This window comes from Schistocerca americana, chromosome 1 (assembly GCF_021461395.2).
Source record: "Schistocerca americana isolate TAMUIC-IGC-003095 chromosome 1, iqSchAmer2.1, whole genome shotgun sequence".
Lineage (NCBI taxonomy): Eukaryota > Metazoa > Arthropoda > Insecta > Orthoptera > Acrididae > Schistocerca > Schistocerca americana.
Genome location: NC_060119.1, coordinates 1,030,477,708 through 1,030,502,570, shown reverse-complemented (window position 1 = coordinate 1,030,502,570; position 24,863 = coordinate 1,030,477,708). Strand labels below are relative to the sequence as shown.

Here is a 24,863-nt window from a genome sequence, read left to right as displayed (position 1 = left end):
TGTTTTGCTGTTGCACGACAATGCAGAGCCACATGTCAGTTAAAAAACCATGGAAGTGATCACAAAACTCAGATGGACAACACTGAAACACCCGCCTTACAGTCCTGACCTGGCTCCATGTGAGTATCATCTTTTTTGGGAAACTGAAAGACTCTCTTTGTGGAACAAGGTTTGAAGCTGATGACTCCCTTGTGCACGCTGCCAAACAGTGGCTCCAACAGGTTGGTCCAGAATATTACTGTGTGGGTGTACAGCCGCTGGTTCCAATATGGCGTAAGGCAGTTGAGAGGGATGGAAATTATGTGGAGAAATGAAAATATTGTGTCTAAAGGATGTATCTACACACTGTAAAACTTTCAAACATGTAGAATAAAAGATGGATTTTAAAAAAATGGTGCGCATTCCTTTTGGAATGACCCTCGTACTTCTCTTCTTACTTTCCATTTCGTGACTACTTAATGCAAACGCCCTACGCAACAGGCCAACGATAGTGTAACGAAGTTGTGAATTACAACAGTGAATTGTGACGTAAGGAACAATACCTGATTTTCTATCTTACTGCCGTTGAGCGACGGATTCAAGTTTGTACTCGAATGTAATGCGCTACTGAAACTTAAGTGCATCCAATTTTGGATATTTTATATGGTAAAAAAAAAATTGTGCGCAATAGATTTGCAGTAAGTTCGGTTTTATTCGCTTCAAACAAGTAGATGCTCACCGTAATGGGGAATGCATTTACGGCCGCTCCCATCAGCCACCTCGCCAAGTGTCAACAGTACCTGTGGCTTTTCTCGGGTTGCCCCTGCCAGCAGCTCGGCATGCAAGCGTCGCTCCGGCGTCAGCAGCGGAGCGCGAAGCGCGCACAATGGGCTCGCTGCCCATGGCCTCGTTCCCGTGGCCTAACCAGTGAAAGCATTGCCGAAATATGTCCGGAAGCAGACGACAGCTGCTGTCATCATCTTGGCAAGAGCTTGCGAGGACATCCAGCGTTGCTATCACATTGCGGCAAAACCCATGCAGACTCTAACAGCAGAAGCTAATGGCGCTCAAGAAACTATAGTACACCACCGACACGAATTCCATATCCACAGTGAAATCTAATTATTTGAAGAATATAACGAGTACTAAATGCGTTAGCCAACTGTGTTGTTTTTTAATAAGTGACAAAGTGTTGTTGTTGTTGTGGTCTTCAGTCCTGAGACTGGTTTGATGCAGCTTACCATGCTACTCTATCCTGTGCAAGCTTCTTCATCTCCCAGTACCGACTTCAACCTACATCCTTCTGAATCTGCTTAGTGTATTCATCCCTTGGCCTCCCTCTACGAGTTTTACCCTCCACGTTGCCCTCCAATACTAAATTGGTGATCCCTTGCTGCCTCAGAACATGTCCTACCAACCGATCCCTTCTTCTAGTCAAGTCGTACCACAAACTGCTCTTCTCCCCAATCCTGTTCGATACCTCCACATTGGTTATGTGATCTACCTATCTAATATTCAGCATTCTTCTGTAGCACCACATTTCGAAAGCTTCTATTCTCTTCTTGTCCAAACTATTTATCGTCCATGTTTCACTTCCATACATGGATACACTCAATACAAATACTTTCAGAAACGACTTCCTGACACTTAAATCTATACTCGATATTCACAAATTTCTCTTCTTGAGTAACGCTTTCCTTGCCATTGCCAGTCTACATTTTATATCCTCTCTACTTCGACCATCATCAGTTATTTTGCTCCCCAAAAAGCTAAACTCCTTTATTACTTTAAGTGCCTCTTTTCCTAATCTAATTCCGTCAGCATCACCCGACTTAATTCGACTACATTCCATTATCCTCGTTTTGCTTTTGTTGATGTTCATCTTATATCCTCCTTTCAAGACAATGTCCATTCCGTTCAACTGCTCTTCCAAGTCCTTTGCTGTCTCTGAGAGAATAACAATGTCATCGGCGAACCTCAAAGTTTTTATTTCTTCTCCATGGATTTTAATGCCTACTCGGAATTTTTCTTTTGTTTCCTTCACTGCTTGCTCAATATACAGATTGAATAACATCGGGGAGAGGCTACAACCCTGTCTCACTCAATTCCCAACCCCTGCTTCCCTTTCATGTCCCTCGACTCTTACAACTGCCTTCTGGTTTCTATACAAATTGTAAATAACCTTTCGCTCCCTGTATTTTACCCCTGCCACCTTCAGAATTAGAAAGAGAGTATTCCAGTCAACATTGTCAAATGCTTTCTCTAAGTCTACAAATGCTAGAACGTAGGTTTACCTTTCCTTAATCTATCTCCTGAGATAAGTCGTAGGGTCAGTATTGCCTCACGTGTTCCAATATTTCTACGAAATCCAAACTGATCTTCCCCGACGTCAGCTTCTAGTAGTTTTTCCATTCATCTGTAAAGAATTCGCGTTAGTATTTTGCAACTGTGGTTTATTAAACTGATAGTTCGGTAATTTCTACATCTGTCAACACCTGCTTTCTTTGGGATTGGAATTATTGTATGTAGTGTAATTATGACGAAGTGTAGCGGTGATATTTTAAGAACTTTCTCAAAAATCACCTAGAGTATATAATTGGTAGACCTATCCACAACACATATACGTTTCTTCGGCAGAAAAGGAACTAGACCTCTTCCATTTTTTTGTTGTGGCACAGTAGTGCGCAGCTGGTTTTCAGCTTTGATGTGTTCTTGCGCAATGACATTATCAGCTCGATGTCTAGTACCTTCCGCTGCGGAAGTCGAACATGCGGCAGAACAGATGGATGTGGTCAGCCCATAGAGGGCTCCGCCTCTGCGGCGGCTATTCCGCGCAGCGGCTCTCGCGCAGCGAGGGCGCCACCGCTAAGCCACGTGCAGACAGCGGCCAATAGCCGCTCCCTCTGGTTTCGTATATAGGGACCCGCTCTGCCCTAGTCCAGCATCTAGAGGGTTGGATCCCCTCCTTCGAAAGTGTCCGATTGCAAAGCCTGGGCTACTCTCAGGGTAGAATCTCCGTCTTCGAAGATTGTGTCGGTCTGTCTGTCTGCCCGCCCACCGCTCGCTGCTGCAGCTGTTCATCCGTCCGCCTGCCTGCTCGCCGTCCTTCGCTGCCGCCGCCGCCGCCTGCTGCCCGTCCGTCCGTCCGTCCGTCGCCGTTCATCCGCCATGAGTCCTCCCACCTCCACTGTCATATACACCTCCCCCTCCCCCTCTTCCACAGTCACTTCCTGGAGTGCCGCCCCTGGCCTCCCTCCTTACAGCTCCCCTCCCCTTCCCCCACTAACCCATCCCCCTACCTCCTCCCCTGCTGTATACCCACACCTCTACACCCTTCCTCCAGCCTCCACACCCTCAACAGCTCCCACTACTACCCTCGCCCTCAAGTATGCCTCTGTTGCCGCCCCTCAGGTGGTCGGCTTCACCTCTCTCACCCACCCCATCGCTTCGTCATCTGCATCTCCCGCACGCATCACGTCGCGCCGAGTCACCGTCGCCACCACTAAACCGGCTGCTTCTCCCAGCACCTCCACTACGCCACAGGATCTGCCACCCACCACCTCCCTCTCCTTCCCATCCCTCTCCCCCCCTCCCAGCCTCCAGTCTCCAAAAAACCCCAAAAGCGCGTCATTACTGACTCTGCTCCCGCCACTTCCCACAAAAAGTCAACACCACCTCCCCCTCCTTCTGTCGTCTACATGGACACCACCCCTCCTCCAGCCACCCATACCCCGGCCCCCACCCTCCACACCTTAGTCCTGTAAACTCCCAATCCTAAGTTCCTCGACACTTGTACCCTCACCATGGAGATACGAAATTACTTACCTGGTGCTCCCATCTCCCAACTCATTCCCTGCAGGGACTCAGTCCTTATCAAGTCCCTGTCCCCATCCTTTCACACAGACCTCCTGCGAAAACTTCCACGAGTTATGTGTGGCCCCCACGCCTCTCTGACACCCTTACTTTCCGCTTCCACTCCTCGTCAGCCCTAGCCTCCCCGTCGCCCCCCCACCTACACCACTGTGATCACCAAGCTCAGCCCGGTGATCACAGAGGATGAAGTGTTGACAGAACTGAACTCCCATCCGGACTTGGAAATCCACTCTGCCCGCCGTATCCACAATGCCTCTGGTCCCACCTACCTCATGCAGGTATTCTCTGAGTCCGTCCCATCCATTGACCATCTCCTCTCTCAGGGTGCCCTGATATACCATCGTCGCCACCCTGTTGAATCCTCCAAATCCCCTCCCCAATCCTACTGTTGCCAGAGGTGCCTGATGTACAATGACCACCTGACTCCCAACTGCAAAAACCCCCCCACCTGTCCCCATTGCAAGGCCTCCCACTTTCTTAAGAACTGCCCCAACCTCGCTGCTCCTCCTTCCTGTAATACCTGCCATGGACTCCATCCCACCTACTCCCACAAGTGTAAAGCTAAACCCCCTCCAGCCACCCCTGAGCTTACAGTCCCAGTTTGTCCCGTCGATCCCACTGTCCATCCCAACAATTCCCTCCATCCACCCCCCACGGCCGAGGACATCATCCGGTTCCTTAACGTTGTACTCCAAAACATTCACCCTTTTCAGCGCCCCCACACCTTCCAAGAAATCTCCCTTGCTGCTCACTCCGTTTTCCACCTGAACACCTTCGCCACTTACTCCCACAACCAAGCCCACTTCACCTTCACCCCCCTCGACACCCTAGTTTAAGCCTCTTCCCTTCCCTCTCTTCCCCCCCTCCTTCCCGCCATGGCGCGGCACGAGTATCGCATCCTTTTCCAGAACATTCGCTCCTTTCACTCCAATAAATACCTCCTCATGCACACCCTCTCCCATCACCAGGTCGACACCTTCCTCTTGAACGAAACCTTTCTCCAGCCCCACCATTCTATCCGCACCTCTCCCTATATCCTCCATGGCACTGATGCTCCTGGTCCTCGTGCGCATGGTGGAGTCGCAATTGGCCACCTTAAGCATATCCCCGTCCGGCCACAACCTCTCCTCAATGACACCACTGAACACCTTATCCTTAGCGTCTTCTTCCCCTCCCTCACTATTACCTGTGCCACCATCTATGTCCGCTCCACTGCTCCTCTTCCTTATGACTTCATCTCGCACATTGACCGCACCTTCTCCACCTATGTGATTGCCACCGACCTCAACATCCATAGCCGCACTCCTGCTGCCCTTCGGCAGTGGCATCAGTTCCTCTCCACGATCCAAGGCGACTTTGTTCCCCTTCCTCAGCACACCTGACCCGAAAGTGACACCACCCCCGATGTTGTCATTGCCTCCGCCAACCTCCTTGGGTGTATCACTGTCGCCATCCTTGACCCCACAGGTAGCGATCACCTCCCTGTCCTTCTCACCATCACGTCTGCTCACCGCCACCCTCTGACTCCGCACCCTGCACCCCCTCCCAAGGTGTCCATGACTATCACTGTGCCAACTGGGATGCCTACCAGGACTCCATCTCCACCCAGGTCGAAAGCCACCCCCCTACCTATCGCCATCCTGATGACATCATCCACGCCTCATCCTTCCTTCCTTCAGAAGGTAATTACTGACGCCGTGGAGGCCCATGTTCCTACTAAAACCATCTACCCACACCGTCCCACTCTCCCTCCGTGGGCTGTCCTCCTCCTCCGTGAATCACGCCGCCTCTATCACTCCTTCCTGCGCACTCGTGACAGGGATACACTCCAACGCCACCAGCAAATACAGCGACACGTACGGAACCTTATTACAGGAACGAAACGCCGAGACTGGCGCCAGACCTGCGCACGACTCAACGCCACCCTCCCTATCAACTTCTCCAAGTACTGGTCCGCCTTCCATCGCGTTACTGGTTCCCTTTCCGCTCCCCACTACCCCCTTCTCCGTAAAGATCGCCCCCTTTCTGACAACCTCAGTAAGGCCAACCACTTCGCTTCCCACCTTTCCGAGGTCTTCTCCATCCCCGATGATCCCCACTTTGATTATTCTCTTTTCCCCCACTGTCATGGAACGTGCCGATACCTCTTGCTCCTAGTCTCCAGTACTTGGGGCAGTTTCCCCCCTCCGACATAAACACTTCCATCACAGCACAAGACCATAAACTTATCCTCCAGTCCAAACACAACACAGCCCCTGGTCACGACTGTGTCACCTACTGTCACCTTCGAGAAAGCCCCTATTCCTTTCTGACTGTCCTCACCCATCTCTATAATGGCATCCCGGTCTCCTCTTTAAACTCCAAACCTACGCCCTGCCTATCAGTTTTGTCCGTTTGGTTGCTTCCTTCCTCTCGCACCATCCTTCCTATGTCACCCTCCACAACACACACTCCCGTATCTTTTATCCCATGGCTGGCGTCCCCCAGGGTTCTGTCCTCTCCCCTCTCCTTTATCTCTTGTATATGGCTGATATGCCCAAGCCACCCCCACCAGTCCATCTTCTCCAGTATGCTGACGAAACCGCCTTCCTGGCTCTCTATCCTACCCTTCAACGGTCCCAACATACCCTCCAAACCCACCTTAACCAGTTCACCACTTGGTGTAACCAGTGGTTCCTTCGTCTCAACCCCTCCAAAACCCAGGCAATCATCATTGGCCGCACCACTCGCTCCTTTCGCCTCCATGATTTCTACCTCACCCTTTATGGTCATCCCATCCAGCTCACCCCCACCCTGAAATACCTTTGCCTCACCCTCGACCGACAACTCACCTGGACCCCTCATCTCCAGACCGTCCAGCAGAAAGCCCATTCCCGTCTCCGCCTTCTGAAACTCCTGTCTGGCCGGACATGGGGATTGCATCCTTCTACCATCCTCCACACCTACAAATCCCTCCTCCGTCCTATCCTCTGTTATGCCAGCGTTGCCACCCGCTTTTACAAGGCCCTCCAAATCCTTGAACGCCATGCGCTTCGCCTTGCCTTCCGTATCTGCCTTCCTTCCCCCACACGGCTCCTGTATGAACTGATCCCCTTCCCCCACCTCCTCCTGTTCCTCCAACATCTCCGCATCCTTTACATTGTCCACCCGTTGCCGAGCCTCTATCGCTGTATACCTCCCTCTCTCCACCTCCACACCCTCCATCTCCTTCATCAGGGCAATTTCCAATGCCTCCCCCTCCCGGATGACGAACTTCGCCGTGACATCTACCCTCCCTTCCAACTATAACCTGGCCTTGTTCCCCCCCTCCCCAGGCCTCCTTTTTCCTCTTCCCTCCTTCTCCCAGAGCGGACTTTCCTCCTTCCCTCCCCCCCTCCCCTGAGACCCTGCACTCCATACTTGCCTCTTTCCTTCCCACATCCCTCCCTACCTGGCCCTCTCCAGCGCGCTCTCCGCCCATCTCTCCCCTCTCTTCCCCTCCCTCCCTCCCTTCTTCCGGTCTCCCTCATCTCCTTGCATCTGGCAGATCCTCCGTTTTGATCATTGTCAGTGTGCCACATCAGTGTTGTGTTTAGTGCTGTTTCTCCTGTGTGTCAAGAGGTGTGATTTTAATTGTGTTCTGCCTTGAGGTTCGCCATCAGTGTTTGTTATGTGCTACACCATCCGTCGATACCTATTATGCTCCAGTCATACTGTGTTTTGTGTTCTTTTAATTGTCGCAGTGTGTGGCTTTTTATGTGTGCTACTTTTAAACAGTTTTTTTATCTCCATTTTACAGTCACCCCGTTTTTTGTCTATTGCCTTCCATAATGTTCCCCCTTTTTTATATCTATGTTCACCATATTCTCTCCTTTGTTATTTTTAAATGTCTTCTGTTGTTTGTTCTATGTCTTTCGGCTGAAGAGCAGCGCATATGCTGCTGCCAGCCCGCCCTGATGGGAAATTGAAATACAATAAAGAAAAAAAAAAAGAAACCTAGTCCAGCCAGTCTGGTACTCGCTCTGGGTTTCGTTTCTATCTCGGCGGTACTGCGTTCTGGTCGTTGCTCGTTGTTGACATTTGCCTGGCTCTGGTTCCGAGTGGATTTACGTTTGGTGTTTGGTGTTGTGGTTTCCACAAGCCTCCGTTGTTTATCTCTTCCCCGTTGTGTCGCTCATAGCCGGTCGTGGTCGGTTGTTGTCAGTTGTCGTTGGTCTGTCGTCCGACTCGTCCTTGTGTTTACCCGGTGGTGCGTGCTCCACCGCCGGCGGCTTCCCCGCCTGGCGGCTCCGATCCGCAGCCCAAGGCGCTCCCGCTGTTGGTTGTGGTTACTACAGGAGGGAGGAGGAGGTTAGTGTTTAACGTCCCGCCGACAACGAGGTCATTAGAGACGGAGCGCAAGCTCGGTTTAGGGAAGGATGGAGAAGGAAATCGGCCGTGCCCTTTCAAAGGAACCATCCCGGCATTTGCCTGAAACGATTTAGGGAAATCACGGAAAACCTAAATCAGGATGGCTGGAGACGGGATTGAACCGTCGTCCTCCCGAATGCGAGTCCAGTGTGCGGTTACTACAGATGACAGTTGTTTATTACAAACTGTGAGTGAAACAGTGAGTCGTCAAATCTTGATCACACAGAAACTGGAAAAGATAAAAGCAATATTGATTGCATTTTCTCATTTTGAGAGAACTGAAGGGCGATCTGTTTAATTCTTAAAAACCATTCAACAGCCAACATCGCATAAAATATTTTATTAAAAAAATTAAGTCAACCGGTATCAACAGACTATGCAGTCATCTTCAGATCGGTAAAGAAAATGCATGTACATGGAGTATGCCTCATTAGTTAAGATGTAACATTCGATATAAAAGTTTTAGACTGATACTATAAAAACCGGTGTGGACCTGTACATTTACATACCTTCATACCTTTTGTTGTAAAAGATGTTCATTTTACGCTGACCTCACGCACAAGATGTCAAGTGGATAAAAACAGCACATTATAAAAGTCTGTCATCCCTAAAATACAGGGTGAGTATAATTAAAGTTAAACTTTCGAACCGCTGTAGAAATAACACCGCCGGTCCTTGTGGCCGAGCGGTTCAAGGCGCTTCAGTCCGGAACCGCGCGACTGCTACCGTCGCAGGTTCGAATCCTGCCTTGGTCATGGATGTGTTTCATGTCCTTAGTTTAGTTAGGTTTAAGTAGTTCTAAGGGGACAGCCCTCAGAGCCGTTTGAACCATTTGAAATAACACCAGTGGTCAGGATGACGTCAAATTGCAACGGAATGTTATCGGAGAAGGGGGAAAACGTATGGTAGAAGAAAAATAAATAGTTACAAAATATGGCAATAGCTGCCGCTGTAAGCATCATAATTTAATAGTGGTCGACTACACATGACAAATGAATCATACAACAATGCCCCTGTTGTACGTTTGACGTTAAACAAACTGTACTACTCAATGTACATGGGTGTACAGGTCTGATTCTGTTAGTTTCGTAAGCCCATCCACCACGGCAAGGTCATATCACATCGGATGTGAAAAATCGGTTTTTAATTGACCTGAGGCCAAAAACCGCATTGAAAGCACCAATCAAAATCAAATCGGGTTTTAATCTCCGTGTGACAGGCACAAAACATGTTCAATATGCTGTACACCGTTTTCTGCAATCGAGAACCATCATGTTCACATCTGATCGAAGTGTTTCCGGGGTCACGTTCAGAATGTGTTGCGCAATGTGTGCCTTCATTGCAGCGAAGTTTGCAATCGGAACACTGAACACAGCATCTTTCAGATAGCCCCACAGCCAGAAGTCACACGGATTAAGAGCAGGTGGTCAGGACGGCCAGGCTGTAGGGAAATGGCGGCCGATAATTCTAGCATTTCCGAAATAGCGCTTCAGCAGCTACTTAACTGGATTTGCAATGTGCAAAGGTGTGTCATCTTGCGTAAAAATGATCCCATCCACACTGTTGGAGACCTGGAATGACATGGTTGCGCAAATGACACTCATTGCCCTTACCAGTGACGGTGCGGGTAAAAGGACAGGAAGCACCTGTCTCTTCAAAAAAATATGGCCCTATGATAGATGATGCCGTAAGCCTGCACCACACAGTGATCTTTTCAGGATGAAGTGGTAGTGATTGATTTGCATGTGGATTTCCCGTTGCCCATATTCGACAATTCTGTGTATTGACGCATCCTGTCACGAGGAAGTGGGCTTCGTCTGTCCACGAAATCTTCCACGGCCTCTCATTGTCCACTTCCATGCGAGCAAGAAATTCTAAAACAAAGGTCTCTCTCGCTGGCAGGTCAACAGGAAGTAACTGTTGCACATGGGTTATTTTGAATAAGTAGTAAAGAAGGGAGTTTCGTAGGATTTTACGCACCATGCTCACGGGTGTGTCCAATGTTCCGGCGATTCTCCGTGCTCTACACATTTGCACACCACCACTCGTCTCCTCCTGCATCACTGTGGTCACTGTTTCCACTGACGTCGAATCAATTCGTTTCTTCCCTCTGCCAGTTGCACACCGAAAGAACCCGTCTTTTCGAATTTACGAATCATTTTCTCCAGACCCACGGCAATCATCGGACCAACGCCTTTTTTCAAACCCTTCAGTGTCTGGAACTTCTGCAGAGCGATGTGTGCACAGTCATCACTCTTGTAATACAGCTTTACAAGCAGAGCGCGTTCCTGCATTGAGACAGTCTACGCGAACGTCGCAGATGCGAAAAGAGGAAAATCCTTTTTTTTTCTTTGTTGTTATTTTAATCACTTTACACAAAGGCGGGCTGCCAGCAGCATATTACGCTGCTCTTCGGCCGCGAGTGGTACAATAAATATGACATATAGGTGGCACAGATAATACAATAAAAACGGCGGGCAAAAACTGTAGACACGAAAAACAATAAACATGGAGCCGTTCACGCTGGATGAGAAAAGAACACTAACACCAGTTGACACGGCGCACAAAAGACGGACGACTGCGACGGCACAGGTCAACAGTGGTGGCGTGACAGCGAAAGAACACTAAACACAAAACGAAGGCACACACACAAGACACTGATGGCGATGATCTCCGGCACGCGAATGTTCACTGAGCGTGTACGAGTCTGGGGACCAGCCAAGTGAGGAGGTGGGGGGGGGGGGGTGGGAGAGGGAGAGGGGAGAGCAGAGATGCCACGGGCAGTGGAGATAGGGGGAAGGGAGGAAGTGGCAGGGGAAGCCCGGGGGAAGAGGGGTGGAGGAAGGGGGATAGGGGGAAAAGGAGAGAGAAGGGAGGGAGAAGGGATGGAGGGTGCCCAAAGGAAAAGACACAGGAAGTGGGAGGGGAGGGTCAAAGTTGATAGGAGGGGTAGATGGAGGGGAGGAGGACATCATCAGGGAGGGGGAGGGCGGAAGCCACCTTGGGAGAGGGTAAGGAGGGTGGAGAGATGGAGACTGGGTGGTGGGATGTGGAAATACAGGCACGGCAGTGGGTGGGGGTGGGAGAGGATGGGTGAGACAAATGGGTGAGGAGGATCGAGTTTACGGGAGGTGTACAGGATCCGTATCCTTTCAAGGAAAAGGAGGAGGTGGGGGAACAGAATGAGGTCATACAGGATCCGCATGGGGGAGGGGAGACGGATGCGATAGGCGAGGTGGAGCGCGTGGCATTCAAGAATCTGAAGGGATTTGTAAAAGGTAGGGGGGGGGGGGGGGCGGAGAGCCAGGCCGGATGGGCATAAGAAAGGATAGGGTGGATGAGGGATTTACAGGTGTGGAGTATGGTGGAGGGGTCCAGACCCCATGTACGGCCAGATAGGAGCTTGAGGAGATGGAGTCGGGAGCGTGCCTTGGCTTGCATTGTCCAGAGATGGGGGGTCCAGGAGAGCCGACCGTCGAGGGTGACGCCAAGGTACTTAAGGGTGGGGGTGAGGGCGATAGGACGGCCATAGATGGTTAGATAGAAATCGAGGAGGCGGAAGGAAGGGGTGGTTTTGCCTACAATGATCGCCTGGGTTTTGGAGGGATTGACCTTGAGCAACCACTGGTTGCACCAAGTGGTGAACCAGTCGAGATGGGATTGGAGAAGGTGTTGGGAGTGCTGCAGGGTGGGGGCAAGGGCAAGGAAGGCAGTGTCATCGGCAAACTGGAGAAGGTGGACGTGGGGGTGACGGCGGCGGCATGTCTGCGGTATGCAAAAGGTACACAATGGGGGAGAGGACGGAGCCTTGGGGCACACCGGCGGGTGGAAAAAAGGTGTAGGAATCCGTGCTATGGATGGTGACGTAGGAAGGACCGTGAGAGAGAAAGGAGGCAATCAGACGGACGTAGTTAGTGGGAAGGGTTAAGGTTTGGAGCTTGAAGAGGAGACCGGAATGCAATACGCGGTCATAAGCATGTTCGAGGTCCAGGGAGACGAAGATTGTGGAGCGACAGGAATTAAGCTGTTCAGAAAGGAGATGAGTGAGGTGAAGGAGGTCATTGGAAGAGAAGGACGGCCAAAAGCCACACTGGGTAATGGGAAGGAGGCGGTGCTGGCGGAGATGCTGGTGGATGCGTCGGGTGAGGATAGATTCCAGGACCTTGCTGAAGAGCGAGGTAAGGCTGATGGGACAGTAGGAGGAGATGGCGGACGGCGGTTTACCAGGTTTAAGGAACATCAGGATATGGGAGGTTTTCCTCAGGTCAGGGTAGTAACCGGTGGACAGGACTACATTGTAGACCCTGGCCAGGGTGGAGAGGAGAGAGGCAGGAGCTTCACGAAGGTGACAGTGGGTGACATGATCGTAACCAGGAGCGGTGTTGCGTTTTGTGCGGAGTGTAGCAATGAGATCCTGTGTAGTGATAGGGGCATTGAGTTCTGTGTGTGCAATGTTGTCCAAGTACTGGAAACCAGATGCGAGGGGAGGGACAGAGGTGTCAGTTTGATTGCGGACATCCGGGAAGAAGGAGTAATCGAACTGGGGATCATCGGGGATGGAAAAGACATCGGAGAGGTAGGAGGCAAAGTGATTGGCCTTACTAAGGGTGTCAGGGAAGGGGTGATCATCATGGAGAAGAGGATAGTAGGGGGGGGGGGGTTTAGTTCCGGTAAGGTGACGGAAGGCTGACCAGAACTTGGACAAGTTTATAGGTAGGGTAGCATTTAAACGGGTGCATATCTGTCGCCAGTTCCGGCATTTCTTAGCCACGACCAAAATTCGAATGTGTTGCTGGAGTTGCCGGTGGTATCGTAGTGTGTCCGGGTCACGCATTTGGAGGAAGGCACGATAGAGATGGCAGGATCCACAGAGGAGGAGGACGGCCTGTGGGGGTAAAGTAGGATGGTGGGGGTGGATGGCGACAGTAGGGACATGGGCCTCCACAGCCTCAGACAAGGTCTGCTTGAGAAAGGAGGTGGCATGGGTAACATCGTCAGGTTGGTGGTAGGTGAAGGGGTGGCTATCGACCTGCGTGGAAAGGGTATGCTGGTAGGCAATCCAGTTGGCACGGGAATAATCATGGACGTACTTTGGGGGAGGGTCATTACGAGGGTCGGGGCGGGGGCGACGACCATCTGAAAGGGTGAGGAGGACAGGGAGATGGTCGCTACCAATAGGCTCCAGGAATCCACCATTATGCGGCCAAGGAGATTAGGGGAGGAAAGGATAACATCGGGAGTGGAGTTGGATTCGGGACGGGTGTGCTGGGAGATGGGGATGAGGTCGCCTTGAAGGGAGGAGAGGAACCGGTGCCACCGCCGTAACTGGGGGGAGGAATGACTATGGATGTTGAGGTTGGCAGCGATCACGTAGGAGACAGGGATTTAGACGAGGGTGTCAAGATGGGAGAAGGTGAAATGGACCTGGTTGTTGGAGTAGGTGGCATACATTTTTAGGTGGAAAACGGAACGGGCAGTGAGGGATATCTGTTGGAGGGTGTGGGGGCGCTGGAAAGGGCGAACATTACGAAGGACAATGGTGAGGAATCTGATGATGTCCTCAGCAGTAGGGGATGGGTGATGGGAATTGCCAGGAGGGGTGGGGGCGTCCAGAGGGTGGACAGGAAGGGTGAGTTCAGGAGTGGTAGGAGGGGGTCGGGCCTTGGGTCGGGCCTTGCATTTCTGGGAGTAAGTAGGATGAGGGAGGTTACAGGTATTACAGGAGGGGGGGGGAGACTGGAGATTGGGGCACTGCCGTAAGAAGTGGGCTTGCCTACAGTGCGGGCAGGTGGGGGCCTTGCGGCACTCAGATGTCAGGTGTGCATTATACCGCAAGCTCTTCTGGCAGTGGAGGGATTGAGGAGGGGAACGGAAAGGGTCAACTTGGTACCATTGGTGAAAGAGAAGGGCACCATCCTTCAGGAGACGGTCTATGGAGGGGGACGTGTTCAGGAAAGACCCACATAAGGCGGGTGGGGCTGGCTGAGTTGTGGATGCGGCGAACCGCACGCACCTCCAGATGGGGCTGCGTCTTGAGCTCCGCCAACACCTCCTTCTCCGTGATCGTCGGACTAAGCCGAGTAATCACGGCGGTGAGGGTCGGCGGGCGATGCAGGGGTTGGGGTTGGCTGGAGGGAGGTGGAGAAGGGGCAGGGGTGAGGGAAGCATTAGGACGAAAGCGGGTGACGGGGATGCGGGAAAGGAGATCTGTGTGAGGGGTAGGGCTGGTGGAGGAGATGAGGACCGATGGAAAAGCCGTGAACTCAGCGTGTTTATACCAACTTCATCGGGTCATGCACGTGACAGGTGTTTTCATTTACATATTCTGACACATACAGCGCCATCTATTGATAAATTTTCACACTATTTTTTTCGTCTGTCATACGTTTTCCGTTGCAATTTGACGTCATTCTGACTAGTGGTGTTATTTCTACAGAATTTTGAAAGTTCAACCGTAATTATAATCAACCTGTATTTAAAAACATAAAGCACCTTGTGCAACAGGCTGTGTCGGTATACATATTGCTCACAGTTGCTCGTTGCATCATACAAACACGGTACACAATAGAACAACTGTTTACGTATGCTGGACGTATTCTAAACAGTGAAAATCCACTTTAAATGGCATATAATATATATAACTGACGGGTATTATTGCCAAGATAAGCTTTTAATAGTGTGTGACAACCACTAGATGGCTCTCGCATCGGAACCGTGTAACATATAGCAAATAATTATCTTTTCGTATTTAAAATTAATTACTTTAGTGAGTGATCTTTAAGAATAAAAGGATTACAAAATTGTACTTTACCAAGAAGTGAATCATGTATTTAATTCTCCCTAAAAACCCCGTTTACAGGTTCTTATTACTGCATGCATAGTAGGAAAATTGAGGTATTTATTCTGCTGTAGTTTATTATTCTGTTATTGTCGTGATGGGAAATTTATTGCAAAGTAAATACCTCAATTTTCCTATTAAGCATGCAGTAATAAGAATGTGTAAAGGGGATTTTGAGAATTAAATATGTGTTTCAGTTATTAGTAAAGTACGATCTTGTGATCTTTCTATTCTTAAAGATCACTCACTAAAGTAATTAATTTTAAATATGAAAAAAGAATTATTTACGATACGTTACATGGTTCCGATGTGACAGCCATCAAATGGCTGTCAAGCTATTAAAATGTTATCTTTGCAATAATACCTGGCGGTTTACCTTATACGCCATTCACAGTGGATATGCGCTGTTTTGTATACGTCCAGCATATGTAAACAGTCGTTCTATAATGTACCGTGTTTGTATGGTGCAACAAGCAACTGTGGGCAATATGAATACGGACACTGTTTGTTGCACGAGGTGCTTTATGTTTTTAAATATTTTAGAGACGACAGACCTTTTATAATGTGCTGTTTTTATCCACTTGACATCTTGTGCGTGAGGTCAGCGTAAAATGAACGTTTTACAACAAAAGATATTATGATATATAAATGTACACTGCCACATCCGGTTTTCATAATACCAGCCTAAAGTGTTTATATCATCAAACGTCATATGGTAACTTATGAGACATATTCCAAGGCCGGAATCTGTGGCCAAGCGGTTCTAGGCGCTTCAGTCCGGAACCGCGCTGCTGCTACGGTCGCAGGTTCGAATTCTACCTCGGGCATGGGTGTGTGTGATGTCCTTAGGTTAAAGTAGTTCTAAGTCTATGGGATGATGATCTCAGTTGTTGAGTCCTATAGTACTTAGAGCCATTTGAACATATTCCAAGTATAAGCACTTTCTTACACACCTGAAGAGGACAGCATGGTTTGTTGAAACCGGTTGCCTTAAGTAAAAAAACTATTTTATGCTGTCTTGTCGGTGAACGGTTTTTGACAAAGCAATATTATTTGTTGCTCAGAAACGTATAATAAGTATATTTTGTGTCTATTCCAGAACCTCTTGTAGACAGCTCTTTAAACACCTAGACATACTGCTATGTTTCCCTGTACATCTCCTCCCTTGCGAAGTTAGTTGTCGACACTCAATAATAGTTTGAAAATGTTGTTGTTGTGGTCATCAGTCCTGAGACTGGTTTGATGCAGCTCTCCATGATACTCTATCCTGTGCAAGCTTCTTCATCTCCCAGTACCTACTGCAACCTACATCCTTCTGAATCTGTTTAGTGTATTCATCTCTTGGTCTCGCTCTATGATTTTTACCCTCCACGCTGCCCTCCAATACTAAATTGGTGATCCCTCGATGTCTCAGAACATGTCCTACCAACCTATCCCTTCTTCTAGTCAAGTTGTGCCACAAATTTCTCTTCTCCCCAATTCTATTCAATACCTCCTCATTAGTTACGTGATCTACCCATCTAATCTTCAGTATTCTTCTGTAGCACCACATTTCGAAAGCTTCTATTCTCTTCTTGTCTAAACTCTTTATCGTCCACGTTTCACTTCCATACATGGCTACAACCCATACAAATACTTTCAGAAACGACTTCCTGACATTTAAATCTATACTCGAAGTTAACAAATTTTTCTTCTTCAGAAACGCTTTCCTTGCCATTGCCAGTCTACATTTTATACCCTCTCTACTTCGACCATCATCAGTTATTTTGCTCCACAAATAGCAAAACTCCTTTACTACTTTAAGTGTCTCATTTCCGAATCTAGTTCCCTCAGCATCACCCGACTTAATTCGACTAAATTCCATTATCCTCGTTTTGCTTCTGTTGATGTTCATCTTATACCCTCCTTTCAAGATAGTGTCTATTCCTTTCAGCTGCTCTTCCAAGTCCTTTGCTGTCTCTGACAGAATTACAATGTCATCGGCGAACCTCAAAGCTTTTATTTCTTCTCCATGGATTTTAGTACCTACTCCGAACTTTTCTTTTGTTTCACAAAAATGGTTCAAATAGCTCTGAGCACAATGGGACTTAACTGCTGAGGTCATCAGTCCCATAGAACTTAGAACTACTTAAACCTAACCAACCTAAGGACATCACGCACATCCATGCCCGAGGCAGGATTCGAACCTGCGACCGTAGCGGTCTCACGGTTCCAGACTGTAGCGCCGGTCCCGCGGCTCCAGACTGTAGCGCCTAGAACCGCTCGGCCGCTCCAGCCGGCAAACTTTTGTTTCCTTTATTGCTTGCTCAATATACAGATTGAATAACATCGGGGATAGTCTACAACCCTGTCTCACTCCCTTCCCAACCACTGCTTACCTTTCATGTCCCTCGACTCTTATAACTGCCATCTGCTTTGTGTACAAATTGTAAATAGCCTTTCGCTCCCTGTATTTTACCCCTGCCACCTTCAGAATTTGAAAGAGAGTATTCCAATCAACATTGTCAAAAGCTTTCTCTAAGTCTACAAATGCTAGAAACGGCCGGCCGCGGTGGTCTCGAGGTTCTAGGCAAGCAGTCAGGAACCGTGCGACTGCTACGGTCGTAGGTTCGAATCCTGCCTCGGGCATGGATGTGTGTGATGTCCTTAGGTTAGTTAGGTTTAAGTAGTTCTAAGTTCTAGGGGACTGATGACCACAGCAGTTGAGTCCCATAGTGCTCAGAGCCATTTTTTTGCTAGAAACGTAGGTTTGCCTTTCCTTAATCTTTCTTCTAAGATAAGTCGTAGGGTCAGTATTGCCTCACGTGTTCCAACATTTCTACGGAATCCAAACCGATCTTCCCTGAGGTCGGCTTCTATCAGTTTTTCCATTCGTCTGTAAAGAATTCGCGTTAGTATTTTGCAGCTGTGACTTATCAAACTGATAGTTGGGTAATTTTCACATCTGTCAACACCTGCTTTCTTTGGGATTGGAATTATTATATTGTTCTTGAAGTCTGAGGGTATTTCGCCTGTCTCATACATCTTGCTCACCAGATGGTAGAGTTTTGTCAGGACTGGCTCTCCCAAGGCTGTCCGTGGTTCTAATGGAACGTTGTCTACTCCCGGGGCCTTGTTTTGGCGTAAGTCTTTCAGTGCTCAGTCAAACTCTTCACGCAGTATCATATCTCCCATTTCATCTTCATCTACATCCTCTTCCATTTCCATAATATTGTCCTCAAGTACATCGCCCTTGTATAGACCCTCTATATACTCCTTCCACCTTTCTGCCTTCCCTTCTTTGCTTAGAACTGGGTTTCCGTCAATGCTCTTGATGTTCGTGCAAGTGGTTCTCTTTTCTCCAAAGGTCTCCTTAATTTTTCTGTAGGCAGTATCTATCTTACCCCTGGTGAGATAAGCCTCTACATCCTTACATTTGTCCTGTAGCCATCCCTGCTTAGCCATTTTGCACTTCCTGCCGATATCATTTTTGAGACGTTTGTATTCATTTTTGCCTGCTTCATTTACTGCATTTTTATATTTTCTCCTTTCATCAATTAAATTCAATATTTCTTCTGTTGCCCAAGGGTTTCTGCTAGCCCTCGTCTTTTTACCTATTTGATCCTCTGCTTCCTTCACTATTTCATCTCTCAAAGCTACCCATTCTTCTTCTACTGTATTTCTTTCCCCCATTCCTGTCAGTTGTTCCCTTATGCTATTCCTGAAACTCTGTACAACCTCTGGTTCTTTCAGTTTATCCAGGTCCCATCTCCTTAAATTCCTACCTTTTTGCAGTTCTTCAGTTTTAATCTACAGTTCATAACCAATAGATTGTGGTCAGAGTCCACATCTGCCCCTGGAAATGTCTTACATTTAAAAACTGGTTCCTAAATCTCTGTCTTATCATTATATAATCTATCTGATACCTTTTAGTTTGAAAATAATAGAAACATTCATGAACAAAATACTAGAAGGAGAGATGACTAAACATTATACAGGGTGATTCTTATTAACGGCGTTGCAACAAGTAATTTGGTATAAGACTCATGGAGCCGCAAATGTCTGGAAATACCCCAAAAGTGGATGATAAATGTTGAAACTGTGACGTCACCACCGCGCCACATGTGCAGCAGTTGGGAGTTGTCGATCCTACAGTCGCCGGTAGGGGGTTGTGCTACATATCGCTAGACAATGGTGCAAATTTCGATCACCTTTTGTCAATCTGATAGGTTTTAAACGCAAGAAAACGCAGGTTATTTACTGATAACGACGAATCATTTACCTGTGACGCGATACGGTAAGTTTTCGTCGTACTGTACTTTGCAGTAAACTAGCGGAGACCACGAAACCGGGAAACAAAATAATAAATTTTACCTCAGTGTAAACACCTAAATGTCTAACACAATGAAAAAATACTGCCTGCCAGACGCAATACTTGAACCTAGAGCCCCAGTCGCTCAAGACGCGATCGTAGGCCCGGAGCCACACCGACATGATATTTGATTGGATTTAGGACGATCAGGTGCGACAGACCGATGGGGTCAACTGCTGCGCGTATCGCGATGTACGTCATCTGGCGACATCCCATGTTCAACATTCGTCATCCATTTTTGGGGTATTTCCGCGCATTTGCAGCCCCATTTGTCTCTCATTAAAGTAGTTGACTCAGCGTCATACAAGTCGCTTCAGAGATATTTAAACGGTAATAAGAAGCACCTTGTATATCTCTTCGACTTGGTGTGGCACACAAAGGTGTGAGGTATTCCGCTTTAAAATATTTGACCCAGATCAATTTATATAAAGAATTTAATAGATAACAAAAGTTCTTCAAACATGAACTGAAACACTGTGTGTGTGTGTGTGTGTTTGTGTGTGTGTGTGTGTGTGTGTGTGCATGCGGGTGTGTGTGTGTAAGCCTTTCCTACCCAAACCATAAAAAACTGAACTAAGTTTTTAATGTTTGGGAAGAATATTACCAAAACAACTAAAATAGAGTAATAAAAGCACTCCGTCTTCAGGCCACGAGTGGCCTACCGGGACCATCCGACCGCCGTGTCATCCTCAGTGGAGGGTACGGATAGGAGGGGCGTGCGGTCAGCACACCGCTCTCCCAGTCGTTATGATGGTATTCTTGACCGAACCCGCTACTATTCGGTCGAGTAGCTCCTCAGTTGGCATCACGAGACTGAGTGCACCGCGAAAAACGGCAACAGCGCATGGCAGCCTGGATGGTCACCCATCCAAGTGCCGACCACGCCCGACAGTGGTTAACGTCGGTGATCTCACGGGAACCGGTGTATCCATTGCGGCAAGGCCGTTGCCTAAAATAGAGTATGTATTACAAAATAAAAAAAAAGATTCGAAACAAAAGTGCAGTAGATATTCATCGTATATGATCGCGTTAGCCGGCTGGGGTGGCCGAGAGGTCGCAGGTTCGAATCCTGCCCCGGGCATGGACGTGTGTGATGTCCTTAGGTTAGTTAGGTTTCTAGTAGTTCTAAGTTCTAGGGGATTGATGACCTCAGCAGTTTAGTCCCATAGTGCTCAGAGCCATTTGAACCATATTCAGTTTACATTTCCTCAAACATGCGACACCAGATTATAAACATCAAAACACTCACAATGAGATTTCATGTCAGTCCCCGTAAATTAATGTGACGAAATTAACAACACACTGGTACTTTTTTTCCTGTCCTCTTTGGGTAATGATGCTGAGCTGTCACAGCCGCAAAGTGTCTCCTATGCTACTGCAGAGTTGAAAAGACATGTCAACAGGATGTCAGTGTATCGATTCATCTCCACGCTGTTTTATGACTCTAAGAAGGGGTTAAGAGAGGGGGATAGAGAGATTGAACACGTTAAGCGTAGATCACTACATGGACGTGAAATAAATGTGTAAAAAGAAAATTTAAAAAAATCTTAAGAAATGTATATTGCAATATTTACAGATGTACTACGACATTTCATAATGACTCGTTTTATGTCATATCGAGAGGTCACAGTTATGATCCACGGAATATGTAATTCATAATTTTTGACATTTTTATGCACCTACAGCAACTGATATTGTTTATATACGAATATACAGCCTACAGTTGCAAGTTAAATTATATTAGATATGGTCATCCCACAGGATTCAACGTATAGTACTTACATAAAATATTATTTAAATGTTTGCCTAAAACAAGCCATGTGAGGCAGGCCGCGAAGCCCTCGCGGTCCGCAGTCTCTAGTCACACGACGAGGCCCATACAACGGGCTCAAAGTGAATTTGCTACAGCTTATTTAATAGAAGTGACAAAACCTTATGGCTATGCATCAAATTTTATAAAGTTGACTTAGGATATGGCTTGTTTTAGGCAAACATTTAAATAATATTTTATGTAAGTACTATACGTTGTATCCTATAGGATGACCATATCTAATATAATTTACTAACACATTATAATATTAACTTTCTGCAGGTTCTGAAGAAGACGTTATTATTAACGCTGAAACCTACGTAAACGATAAAGTTAACCTGCAACTGTAGGCTGAATATTATTATATGAATACGTAATTAACTAAAGGTTAAGGGAATCACTGCAGTGTGGCTGATGCTTTCGGCTGCAGATGGCCCTGGGTTTGGTGCCCGCCATGGCGGCGAGGGGCGGCGGCCGCGTGCTGGCCGTCTGCAGAGAGGACTGCCCTGGGGACGCGCCGTCCGCGCACAGCGTCGCCACCAACGGTGAGTAGGCGCCAGCACACGGTACACTCTCCATACCTGGATCATAATCACGAACTGGCTGACAGCTACCTGCTTGCACGACAGCTGCAATAGCAACGACCAAACAGAGCACGAGTTTTGTTACACTTCCTTTCCTGCGCACAGTTGTCACATCGCTCTGCTGCATCAACTGTTGGTTACCAGTCAACCGCAAACGATAACAATCGTATATTTTTGAAGGAGCTTAAGGAAATCGAAACAGATCTGTGGGAAATTGAGAAGAACTGTTTAAGTTGTGCAATAACTTTATGTGGTCATCATTATTGGTACCGTACGATATATGGTACACTTTGTGATCAAAAGTATCCGGACCGAGCGAGTTGGCGCAGTGGTTAGCACACTGGACTCGCATTCGGGAGGACGACGGTTCAATCCCGCGTCCGGCCATCCTGATTTAGGTTTTCCGTGATTTCCCTAAATCGCTTCAGGCAAATGTCGGGATGGTTCCTTTGAAAGGGCACGGCCGACTTCTTTCCCCATCCTTCCCGAATCCGATGACCTCACAGTTTGGTCTCTTCTCCCAATCAACCCAACCCAAAAGTATCTGGACACCTGGCTGAAAATTACTTACAAGTTCGTGGCGCCCTCCGTCGGTAATGCTAGAATTCAATATGGTGTTGGCCCACCCTTAGCCATGATGACAGCTTCCACTCTCGTAGGCATACGCTCAGTCAGGTGCTGGAAGGTTTCTTCGGGAATGGCAGCCCATTCTTCATCGAGTGCTGCACTGAGGAGAGGTATCGATGTTGGTCGGTGAGGCCTGGCACGAAGTCAGCGTTCCAAAATATCCGAAAGGTGTTATATAGGATTGACGTCAGCACTCTATGAAGGCCAGTCCATTACAGGGATGTTATTGTCGTGTAACCACTCCGCCACAGGCCGAGCATTATGTACAGGTGCTCGATTGTGTTGAAAGTCGCAGTCGCCATCCCCGAATTGCTCTTCAACAGTGAGAAGCAAGAAGGTGCTTAAAACATCAATGTAGGCATGTGCTGTGACAGTGGCATGCAAAACAAGGGGTGCAAGCCCCCTCCATGAAAACACGACCATACAATAACACCACCGCCTCCCAATTTCACTGTTGGCACTACACACGCTGGTAGATGACGTTCACCGGGCATTCGCCATACCCACACCATGTCGTCGGATCGCCACATTGAGTACCGTGATTCGTTACTCCACACAACGTTTTCCACTGTTCAATCGTCCAATGTTTACGCTCCTTCCACCAAGCGAGGCGTCGTTTGTCATTTACCGGTGTGACGTGTGGCTTATGAACAGCCGCCCGACCATGAAATCCAAGTTCTTTCCCCTCCCGCCTAACTGTCATAATAATTTCACTGGATCGTGATGCAGTTTGGAATTCCTGTGTGATAATCTAGATAGATATCTGCCTATTACACCTTACGATCCTCTTCTACTGTCGGCGGTCTCTGTCAGTCAACAGAGAAGGTCGGCCTGCACGCTTTTGTGCTGTACGTGTCCTTTCACGTTTCCACTGCACTATACATCGGAAACGGTGGACGTAGGGATGTTTAAGAGTGTGAAAATCTCGGATGCAGACGGATTACACAAGTGACACCGAATCACCTGACCACATTCGAATTCCGTGAGTTCCGCGGAGCGCCCCATTGTGCTCTCTCACAATGTCTAATGACAGCTGAGGTCACTGATATGGAGTACCTGGCGGTAAGTAGCAGCACAATGCACCTAATATGAAAAACGTATGTTTTTGGGGATCTCCAGATACTTTTGATCACACAGTGTTTGTAGTTAAAGTGACAGTTATAAGGGGTCCGTAGGCCCTTACTATTAATTTGCACTCGGCACGGGTCGATAGGGCGAACAATCGATAGTCTCGTGTTGCGAGAACGAGTGTGGAGTTGAGAGTGCCATGTTGCGGGTAGAGGTGTGTGGAGGTGTTTGTTGAAATGTAAGGCTTTAACGGAGAAGGGAGTCGCCATCGCCGTGGTTAGACCCCTTTGTACTAGAATAATACCGGGTAAGTGAAGAAGTATTATTACGAAAGTGATCAGTGATATTTCTAGGGCCGATATTTGGTTTCGCGTCTACCGCGCCGGCATCTCCTTGGATTGCAGTGTTGAATTGCAGTGTTGGATGCAGTGATGGATTAGCGTGTGACGATAATGGAAAATGAAGAAGCCTGTGCTGAGATTAGCCGTAATTAGACATGTATGACGAAGGCAGTGGCTGTCTCCTCCATTTTGTGTTTTTTGAGACGAATATAGATTCGTAATTAGTGAAACTGTGTTGGTGTTTTTCTTGTTACCAGACATTTCATTATTACAGTATTGAGAAGGACGAACCGGAAAGTAATAACTTCCGTAGCAGTCAATTCCGATTGCCAGCCCCATTAGGTACACGGTCACATTAATAATAATTATTGGGCTGCTATTAGATCAGATCAGGTCGGGATGAATAAACGGAGGTGTTACACAGTCAAACAATCCTGTTCTGGGCTGAGCAGTTGTCTGAGAATAGACAAAGGTACGCGTATTTTCGTAATATACCTTTTATATAATCATTTATAAATGAGCACGCTTCATTGGACTTTTCTTGCTTTCACTCTTATGGTCTATATATACGGTGCTTGTATCAGTCATGACATTATATATGAAAAACATACTGAGAGTAAGTTGCCTTAGATAAAACTCATCTCGCACTACAATTTTTGGTAGGAGGACATCTGCATGAAATCGAAAGACAAAGAAAGAACGTCGTCTTCTAATTTTCCAGCTTCTGATTCTTGTGTTGAGAAGCGTAAAATTTTCTGCTGCTCTTCCAGTCATGAAGAAGAAAAAGAAGAAGAAGAAGAAGTAGAAGAAAAACTGTTACAGCTCCACGCTTCGCTGCTTCATTCAATCGAGGTGGCTTAAACTGAACTTGTAATTCCTAAAAGCGTGCAACTAATATCTACTTGCAGACCTCCAGTTTAAACAACTGCATCACACACTGAGGTGACTAAAGTCATGGGATACCTCCTAATATCGTGTCGGACCTCCTTTTACCCGACGTATT

General features: G+C 47.7%; 1 protein-coding gene across 1 annotated transcript in view; it reads left to right on the top strand.

Annotated features, from left to right (window-relative positions):
- Window positions 1-24,863, top strand: part of LOC124549153 (short chain dehydrogenase/reductase astE-like) — a 324,150-nt gene that overhangs the window by 261,528 nt on the left and 37,759 nt on the right. Inside the window, exon 5 of the mRNA XM_047125222.1 lies at window positions 21,671-21,785. Coding sequence (XP_046981178.1) covers window positions 21,671-21,785 — 115 coding nt within the window. The remainder of the gene's footprint in view (window positions 1-21,670; window positions 21,786-24,863) is intronic.